The 10,888-nt window shown below is 40.5% G+C and overlaps 1 protein-coding gene across 1 annotated transcript; it reads right to left on the bottom strand.

Moving 5' to 3' along the window:
* Nucleotides 1-9,335: 9,335 nt before the first annotated feature.
* Nucleotides 9,336-9,767, bottom strand: LOC138879586 (uncharacterized). Its single transcript, XM_070159200.1, has one exon. It carries the CDS (start codon nt 9,765-9,767, stop codon nt 9,336-9,338), a length of 432 nt encoding a protein of 143 aa, XP_070015301.1.
* Between the last annotated feature and the right edge of the window lie 1,121 nt (nt 9,768-10,888).

Here is a 10,888-nt window from a genome sequence, read left to right as displayed (position 1 = left end):
CCGCTTTCCTCTCTATTATTTTTTTTTTTTAGTGGTGGTCGAATCTTATGTGGATTGCCTACGTATCACGTCCCCGCGTGAATCAGACCGGGCGTAGTTCTGCCACAAAGTAAAGACATAAAATTCTTTTGGAATCATTCAATTCATCACCAAAATTTGCTATTACAAGCTACTTATTTTAAACAAAGAACAGCAAAATACAGATTCCAAAATTCTTAACCTGACTTGATGAAAAAACAACATATGGGAAGATAACGGACCCATAAAGTCAACAAACAAGACTCGAACTAGGGATACATTAAAGATTTCAATTTAGGTGCCCGTAAGGCATCGTTCGGCCTTTCCGCGGGCTTTGGTGTAAGACCCCTTTGCAAGCTCTTCAACTCATTCATGATCTGGTGGACGTAGCCCATGATGGAGGCAAGAAGTGTATCTCGAGGTATTTTCTCACATGCTAGACATCTCATGTAGATGTAGTGCCCAATCTCATCAATCCTACCCCGGATGTTATCCCTTTCCCCGAACAGTTGCTCTATTCGTCGGTTCTTTAGTCCCAGTACTTGAGCATTGTCGGTGAGTCGATCCTGAAACCTCTCCATTTGTTCTTCCATTCTGGCCATTAAATCATAACAACGCCTTCTGTCTGCCCAGGCATCTCGGGCTTGTTTAAAGACCCGCTCCTGAAGAGTGGAGTTTGTTTCTCTTAATAGTCCAATGCTTATTTCAGAATCCCTTATGACTTGTTGTAGATGCTTTCTCCGTGCCATTGTACCTTTTGCCCATCTGACCCGTGTTCTTGCTATGCAAGCCTCGGATCTCTCCAAGTCCTCTCGGCTTTTGCTGACATGATTTCTCAACTCTGCTATCAACCTTTCCTCGGAGCGACGTTTCTGTCGGTCGTTGTTACTCTTACTGACTTGGCGAATTCGGGCTTTCAGTTCCTGGTTTTCTTTGGTTAATTTATTCTTTTCACCCTGCTCCGAGGTAACTTGCACGCTGTTCTCAAATTTAAGCCTTTCAACTTGTCGCTTCAGCTTCCCGATTTCAGCCCGGTAACCTTCTTCTCTCGCCAACCAACCCCACTGTTCCTGCGAATCATCCGTAAATTATTGGACATGAGCTCTTTTAGCAGGTCTCTGACGAATATGGAACCTTCTCCCGAACCAAGCATTGTACTTTGGGTCTACCTCACCCTTAGCCAGTTCTCGAACCATAGTCTCGGGCTCAAGGAATCTACATTCGTGCCACAGCTTTCTAATTTTTCCTTCGGGGAATACGACTCTTGGGCTCAACTCAATGGCATGCTTGCTTAGATCCTCATCAGTGGGAATTACCTGAAATCTTCCTAGCTGGCGCAATACCCGATGAGGAGCATATGGTTGGATACTACGAACTCCCATCAAAAGAATATGACATTCCTCGGCCGCCATGTATATTACCTCAGTATCAGGCAACCATCCATATGCCCATTCAATTTGGTCAGCTGTTATTGACCTTAATCGTGCAAGCCACGCTTCGACACCTTCGGGGAATAAATCTCCTGTCATCCGTTTCTCAAAACCACTGATATAGTTTTTTTCGGTCAACCCGTGATTCATGTATCCTACTCGGTGACAGAGGTGTTCTTGCATCCACAGCTGGAGTAACAGATTGCATCCCTGGAAGAAATTGCCTCCTTCTCGGCATATAGTTAAGGCTCGGTAGATTTCGGACAAAACCAAAGGGACAACAGTATTGTTAGTTTTTTTGATTGCAACATCAGCCATCCCTACAAGGCCTATCTCTATTTTCTTATCTTTGCGGGGACAAACCACGATCCCCAGGAATGCTGTTATGAATGCCAAAGTACGTCTCGCCTCCCACTTGTTCCTATTCCCAGCATGAGTTAGTCCGAGGTTCGGCTCTTCAAAACCCTGCGGAGTACCATACCATTGATATAAGAATTGGAGAGTGCAGCATCCTCTCGACAAATCATCATTTTGAACCTTCCGACTAATGTTTAGCAAATCCAAAAACCCGTACGGAGATACTGGTCTTGGTGAAAGCAAGTATTGTCCCCTCAATTTCCCATTCAATCCCGCATATCCTGCGACTTCCTCTAGTGTAGGTGAAAGTTCAAAGTCAACAAAACGGAATACATTGCGGGTTGGGTCCCAGAACGGTATTAGAGCCTCGAGGATATCTGTCCTCGGCTTGATATTCAACAGATTGACAAAACCTCCCAAAATTCTTCCCACTATCTCTTTACTATCGTCTTTCAGATCATTCCACCACATGTGGAGTTGTAGAGGGACCTTGCTAAAGACTGAGAACGGTTCATTTTGATTTGTGCTCATCCTGCACATTTATTAAGGTGATTAAAGAAGGAAAAACTTTTATTCGACTCAAAACAAAACTATCTATATTCCATTTTCAATTTTGAAGATGAAGGACTCGGTTTTCAGATACGGCCTTTCAGCACTTCGGGAATGAAGATTTTAAGGCTGTGTAGGTCTACCGGTCAAAAAAATCACAAAATTGGCCGTTTGTGCAAATTCAGCCTTCCGGGGTCCCTTTCGGGAACATTCGGCTATGTTTTGACAAAACAGCGTCACCCAACTTCTTTATGATAAAATTAACATTTGACATATTTTGGTTATTTTAGCAAAAGGGGAGGTTGGACCCGATTAGGGCTGCCTACGTATCTCACATCCGGTGAGAATCAAACCGGTGTAGTTCGCCAAATTAAACAAACTATTTAAAAACTACTTTTAAAAACAACATATTTTCGCTTCCGTTGGCAAATAAACTATTTTGAAACAAAAATCAAGACTCTTTTTCTTTTCCCATAAGAGAACAAAATATATTTTCATTTTCCATTTTTGCAGACCAGACCAACTAAAGATGATAGACCCTTTTTTCTTCTTTTTTTGTTTGTTTAAATTTCCAGCATTCCCAAGATTCAGAAGCTGGTCAACATGCAAGCCCGAGCAAATAAATGCACAGAAAACAAATAGGATGCATCAGGACGGTCTTTTCCTTTCAGGTTGCTAGCCCTAGACGGACCCAACCCCTGTGTTGAGTCCCCTGAGTCAACATGCACATGATGCAGGTAAGCGTTCCTACTAGGGATCCGGCATGAAGTTGAGTTATTCTAGGTTCAAAACCTGGGTGTTTGTTATAGACCTGGCTTACCCAAGCGGATAGCTCGAGCCGAGGGGGAGGCAGCAATCCGGGAATACAGAAGCTTCGCCGGCTTTGCAACTTATCCAAACCTCGTTCTAAATTGAGATTTGACACTATACAGAAAAGAAGTCGTACAAAGTACACCCTTCTTCATGATTCAGAAGACTCAGAGAGGAGATGGGTTTCGGCACAGTTTATATACAGTTCACATAATATCAAAGAGGTAAAAGGCAATCAATAAGCACATTAGGCACTTATCGTGTAACAAAATCAAACAAAGCCAAATACAACAATTATTCCAAGCTCGAATTCTGAACCCTGAACAAAACGTTCTGGGTTGGAGGTCCCCAGCAGAGTCGCCAGAGCTGTCACACCTCCTTTTTACCGCCCCGCGAGGGGTGAGAAGCAGTTTTTCCAATTAAAGGACAATCAAAACGGGATTTGTTATTAAGATTCAGAGTCGCCACTTGGGAGATTTATGGTGTCTCAAGTCATCGGTTGAATCCCGAATCGAGGAAAAAGATGACTCTGTTTAACAGTCCGCGAACCAGAAATCCGGATAAGGAATTCTGTTAACCCGGGAGAAGGTGTTAGGCATTCCCGAGTTTCGTAGTTCTAGCACGGTCGCTCAACTGTCATGTTCAGCTTATTTACTTGATTTTAATACATGTTGTAACTTATGTGCTAATTTTAACTTTTAACCACTTTTATTTAATTTATTAAAGAAAATTGAATGTCGTCTGAGATATACTTTGGATTGCGTCGCATGAAATGAACCCGCAATCCTGAACACATTTGATTCGACGCTTTGGGATTTGGATTTGGGTTGCATGAAATGCACACCCAAATTTAAGAAGGTGAAATTATTAAACACGCGCCTAAAGAGCCTATCGCGTTCTTATTTCTGGGGACGGCCGTGAAGTTTGCTAAACGGCTCCTCCCGAAGTCTAAGTAGTTAAAATGTACATTTATTGAGGGCCCCGCAGTTTATTTAGCGAGGCTCGTCTCATTTATTTTAAAAGGATAATCCTAAAGTGACTACATTTTCTCTATTAAGTTCGTCTCTAAATACGAAAGAAGAAAAAGTCTTAATGGATTTACATGCTTAGCGAGTTCGGGCCTCTTATTGGTTATTAGGTTTACACTAGAGGCTAACAAAAAAAATGCACTCGAACTCGAAAAATGGAAGATTGTTTCGTGCCTTATTCTATAAATGAACTACTAAAGCTGAAATTATAATATGCATACGAGGTTGACAAAAACGCTAAAGCAGACCAACCATTCTCCAAGTTGATTTGAACTATCATTTGTATGTGATTGAGACTAATGGAATTAAACACGAACCTATTAAAGTCTGCCTTAAATACCCAAACCAATTAGAGATGAAATCTAAACAACTAATCCATTAACTATTTGTTCATTCCACAAACTACATAACCAACTACAACTGGATCTGCAACTGACGACTACCACTAAAGCTAAAAAAACAAATAGTCCCAATTAAGTAAAAGAGTACATCATGCATCCTTATCGAATTACAAAAATGAAACTTATACAAATATTTATCACATAATTGGTTAAACTATAGGTACTCCACATGATACATTAATTCCCATGAGCATTTCATTTCACTTGTACACCTCCCAGCTACATCATAGTCTATTGGAAAGCGTACCTGGTATTGAAATAAAAGAAGAAGAGGGTGATGATCAGCAGAGCAGTATGCAACAACACAGCAACACAGTTAACAGAACAGCCACAAACCAGTAACAGTGACAGAGATAGCCCAATAAAAGACTAAGACCCAGTAGCAACTTAAGAAAACCCAGTAGTAACTTCAGAAAACCAAGCAGCAACAACCAGTGTTAATAGTAACAAATAACCAGTGCAGATTTGAGTATTAACAGAACTCCAACAGAAACAGTGAAAAACCTCAGAAAGACTAATAAAACAGTACTAGCTACAGTCCTGATGTTCAACAGTGTAACAGAAACCTCTTTTATCTCTCAAACTACTCTTTTAGTTCTGGAAAATTAGCTCAACTTTCAGCCTATTTCAACTCCCCAAATCTATTTTTTTTCTAGTACTCAACTCCTAAAAATCAAAATCCAGTCCTCTCTCAATCTGTCCTCAGCCTCTTATTTACAACCAAGAAGTGTGTTTTAAAAGACCAGTCAGCCCCTTTTTATTTATTCCAGCTTTAGCTTTTTCAGCCTGTATATTCTTTCCCATGTGCACTCCTTAATCCCCTTTTATCATTCAGCCCATGATATTCTGATTTCCCCTTTTATTAAGCCCCCCCCCCCTTTTTTTAAAATGGTGTCAGATCTTCACTTCTTTATTAAAAGCCCATGTTATTTCTGATTTCCAGCCAATAAAGGCACTTAACACATTATCACTCCCACCATTGATCCCTATTTTATTCATTAGTTTAGTGGTATATTAGTATTATACTGACATACCATTAAAATTGAACAATTTTCAGGATTCTGACATCCCAAAATACCCCTCTGGGAATCTGAACTACTGCCCTAACAGTTGATTGCTAACTGCTCTCTAATGTACTACAACTATAACCAATTCACAACTAAATTCAAACAATGATTCGATCAAAAATGTGAAGCAGTATGAATCAGATTATTCTAGCATTCAAACCTGTAAAACTAATCGACGACATTTATCCAATCGACAATACTAGCTATATCATAGAACAATCAATCCATAAACAAATAAGACTAAACAGGGCACCAAATGATTTCAGCAGCTTTGCACAAAATAGGGAACCTACATGAATTACCACTCGATGATATTAATCAAATCGAATACGTATCTTATCACACGTATTTAACAATGGTCAGAAGAAGAGTCGACCAAATAAAAGGTCTTATGAAGACGACGAGAATTGAAAGAAAATAACAGAAAAATCAACAAATTAACTAAACATGCTAACAAACAAAAACAGCATTCAAACAAGAACAGAAGGGAAAGAGAAACTTACCTTGGAAGCTCACAAACAAAACGACCCAGGCTTGAACCAAACTCGATCATTTGAGGTCGAACGGACTTTAGTCGAAGTGTTCTCAACTGAGAACACCTCGATTAAGGTCTATTAGATCCCCATCATTTGTTTAAACTGGACGGATCCCCAAGGCTTTGAGTTCTAGGGTTTATACGGTCTGATTTGGGGCTTGAGGGTCTCTACCTAGATTCGAACCAAACCAAGCTTGGTTTGGTCACGAGTGAAGCCAGGGTAGTGACCGGTGTGAATCTGGGGTTGGTTGGTATAGATGGGGGTTTTGCTCGAACCTTCAAATGAAGATTCGAGACGATAGGGAATGATTCGAGGCAAGATGCTAACGGATTCGTGTTCAGGGTGGTTGGGTGTATCAGGGGTGTTATTTTGGTGGTCATCAGCGTCGTGGTTGTCGGGTTTACGGCGAGAGTGAGGGGTGGCGGCTAGGGTTTGAAACGGGATGTTTGGTTCGTCTCTGAGAGAGACGACGGAAGGGGGGGTGTTTGGATAGGGGGCAGGGTAAAGGGGTTAGGCTTATATACGGCTTAGAAGAATTGATCCTGGCCGTTGGATAGAAAGTGATCAATGGCCAGGATCCCTTGGCTAGTGTAAAACGGTGTCGTTCCACTTAAAAGGAGATCCGGTTGGTCCGGGGTTAAATGGGTCGGGCATCTGGGGATGGTTTGAGGCCGTTGGATAGGATTGGGTTAACGGTTGAGATCATATAGCCCTATACGGCGTCGTTTGGGTAAGTGAATGGTCTAATCTGGGCCGTTCATTTGAATCAATCAATGGTTCGGAATGGGGATGCCAATACGGCGTCGTTTCACCGTCTGTGAGACCAGGTTGATTTGGACTAGGTCTATGTATCGATTTGGGCCTGATTTGTTTGGTCCAATCCGAATTTTTTCATTTTTTTCAACTTCTTTTTCTTCTTTTAATTTTCTAATTTAAACACAATTCCTAATTAAATTGTAAAATTAAAAATAAAACTACACAAATATTAATTAACACTTACAACAATTAACACATAAATTAAAACCTTAAAATAAAATCACTCAAAGACAAAAAATAGAATAAAAAGGTATATATATTTATATATTTTTTGATTTTCCTTTTAGAGCTAAATGATGGTTTAACTAATTCCTAAATGCATGATTAAATCCTAAATATGCATGCAACATGTATTTTTGTATTTTTCAATTAACTATAACAAGGGTAAACATTTACGGACAAAATAATTACCAAAATGTCACGCCAATTCTCAAAAATTGTATACAGATGAAATTTGTTTTACTTTTGATTTCTTTTGGAGTAGTTTTCGTGCAACAAAAATCACGTGCTCACAGTTGGGCCTGAATGAAGTCTGTCCGAAGCCCAACTTGAGTTTTGACTATGTCTTATTCTTACTGGGCTGAGCTTGAAGCCCAAGGGAATTACTGAATTTTTGAATAAAAGTCAAGGACGTAAGTATATTAGTTCTTCAACAATACTAATTAATTAGGGCTTTTCTTTTATTATTAGAGAGAAACTAAGTAGAAAATTGTAGTTTGCTTTAGGTTGGCCTTTAAATAATAAATGAGGCGAGCTCTGCTAAACAAAATGCATAAATTGCGGGGTCCTCTTAAATGTCTATAATAAAATACTTAGAATTCGAGATGGGCCGTTTAGCGAATTTCACAGCCCTCCCCAAAGATAATAACGCATTAGTCACTTTAGGTGCGTTTTTAATAATTTACCTTCTTAAACTCGGGTGTGCATTTCATGTGACCCAAATCAAATCCCAAAAACGTTGAATAAAATGTGTTCAGGATTGCGGGTGCATTTCATGTGATGCGATCCAAAGAAACGTTTTAAACGACGTTCAACTTTCTCTAAAAATAATTGAATAAAAGCGGTCGAAAGCTAAAATTGGCACATAGGTTCAACATGTATTAAAATCAGATAAATAACCTGATTATGACAGTTGAGCGACCGTGCTAGAACCACGGAATCCGGGAATGCCTAACACCTTCTCCCGGGTTAACAGAATTCCTTACTCAGATTTCTGGTTCACTGACTGTTAAACAGAGTCATATTTTCCTCGATTCGGGATTCAATCGGTGACTTGGGACACCATAAATCTCCCAAGTGGCGACTCTAAATTTCTTAAAATAAATCTCATTTCGATTGTCCTTTAATTAGAAAAACTCCCTTTACATATACCCTTTTCCGGGGTGTAGGTGAAAAAGGAGGTGTGACAGCCCTTCCCGCCCACTACTCGCAATGCAATAATTTCTTCGCAAATGCGAAGTCTATAGACCTGAAGAACACCAGCTATGATTCCTAAGTTCCAAACACTCTGTAGCCTATCCAAAAATCACCCGAGTCATCGGGGCTCCAAACCAAACATACACACAAGTCTTAAACATCATACAAACTTGCTCGTGCGATCAAATCACCAAAATAACACATAAAATCACGAATTTAGCATCAAATCAAATGAAATTCTAAAGAACACTTTGAAATTTCTATTTTCACAACCGGACGTCCGAATCACGTCAAACCAACTCTGTTTCTCACCAAATTTTACGTACAAGTCTTAAATATTATAATGAACCTGCACTGGGCTCCAAAACCAAAATACGGACCCGATACCAACAAAATCAAACATTAATAATTTCTTAAAAACCATTAAATTTTCACACTTTCAATTTTTATCAAAAATTCATAACTCGAGCTAGGGACCTCCGAATCTGATTCCGGGCATATGCCCAAGTCCTATATTTCGATACTGACCCACCAGGATTGTTAAAACACGAATCCGGGTCCGTTTACCAAAAATATTGACCGAAATCAACTCAAATAAAGTTTTTAAGCAAAAATCCATATTTTTATCAACTTTCAACACAAAAACTTTTCGAAAACACGCCCGAACTATGCACGTAAATCGAGGAGGGGTAAAATAAGGTTTTAAAGGCCTCGGAACATAGAATTTGATTTTAAATCATAAGATGACCCACCTGGTCATCACATTCTCCACCTTTAAAATAACCGTTCGTCCTCGAACAGACATAGAAAAGTACTTGAGCTGGAAAAAAAGGTGGGGATATCTACTCCGTATATCGGACTCGGACTCCCAGGTAGCTGCCTCAACGGGCTGACCTCTCGACTACACTCAAACTGAAGGATAACTCTTCGATCTCAACTGGCGAGTCTGTCGGTCTAGAATAGCTGTCAGCTCCACCTCATAGGTCAAATACTTGTCCGGCTGGACAGTGCTGAAGTCTAACACGTGGTATGGATCACCGTGATACTTCCGAAGCATGGACACATGGAACAATGGATGGACCGCTGATAAACCAGGTGGCAACGCAAGTCTGTAAGACACCTCTCCCACTCGTTCAAGAATCTCAAAAGGCCCGATGTTCTTAGGGCTCAACTTGACCTTCTTTCCAAACCTTATTAGACTCTTCATGGGTGATACCCGAAGCAACACTCTCTCTCCGACCGTGAATGCAACATCACGGACATTACCATCGGCATAACTCTTCTGCCTAGACTGACCGGCGAGAAGTCTATCCTGAATGATCTTAACCTTATCTAACATATCTTGTACAAAATCTAAACCCAATAACTGAGCCTCCCCCGGCTCAAACCATCCAATTGGCGATTGACACCGTCTACCACATAATGCCTAATAGGGAGCTATCTGGATGCTCAACTGATAGTTGTCGTTGCAGGCAAACTCCCTAGCGGCAAGAAATGGTCCCATGAGCCTCTGAAGTCAATAACACAAGCGCAGAGCATATCCTCTAATATTTGAATAGTGCGCTCGGACTGTCCGTCCATCTAAGGATGAAATGTTGTGCTCAGCTCAACCTGCATGCCCAACTCACACTACACTGCCCTCGAGAAATGCGAGGTAAACTATGTACCTCGATCAGAAATAATAGACACGGGCACACCATGAAGACGAACGATCTCGCGGATATAAATATCTGCCAACCGCTCTGAAGAATAGGTAAATGCTACAGGGATGAAATGCGCTGACTTGGTCAGTCTATCCACAATAACCCAAACTGCATCGAACTTCCTATGAGTCCGTAGGAGTCCAACAACGAAATCCATAGTGATACGCTCCTACTTCCACTCAGGAATCTTTATCTTCTGAAGCAAACTACCAGGTCTCTGATGCTCGTACTTTACGTGGTGACAATTTAGACACCAAGCCACATATGTCACTATATCTTTATTCATTCTCCTCTACCAATAATGTTGTCGCAAGTCCTGATACATCTTGGCAGCGCCCGGATGAATAGAATACCGGGAACTGTGGGCCTCTTCTAGAATCAACTCCCGTAGTCCGTCCACATTAGGCACACATACACGACCCTGCATCCTCAAAACTCCATCATCTCCTACCGTAACCTGCTTGGCATCACTGTGTCGCATTGTATACCTAAGAACAAGCAAATGAGAGCCATCATACTGCCTCTCCCTGATGCGCTCAAACAATGAAGACCGAGCGACCGTACAAGCTAAAACACTACTGGGCTCGAAAACATCCAACCACACGAATAGATCTTTTACTTTTTTTCTAAGTTTCTTTATCGTTTCCTTTTATTTTTTCTTACTTTTTTCTATTTCATTTCTAATTTATTTTTGGATACACATAGAGTCCACAATTTCTATTTAATGATGTGGAATTTTTTATTGAGAGGGTCCTTT

Source organism: Nicotiana sylvestris, chromosome 10 (genome assembly GCF_000393655.2).
Source record: "Nicotiana sylvestris chromosome 10, ASM39365v2, whole genome shotgun sequence".
Taxonomy (NCBI): Eukaryota; Viridiplantae; Streptophyta; class Magnoliopsida; order Solanales; family Solanaceae; genus Nicotiana; species Nicotiana sylvestris.
This window is presented reverse-complemented; position numbering and strand designations above follow the sequence as displayed.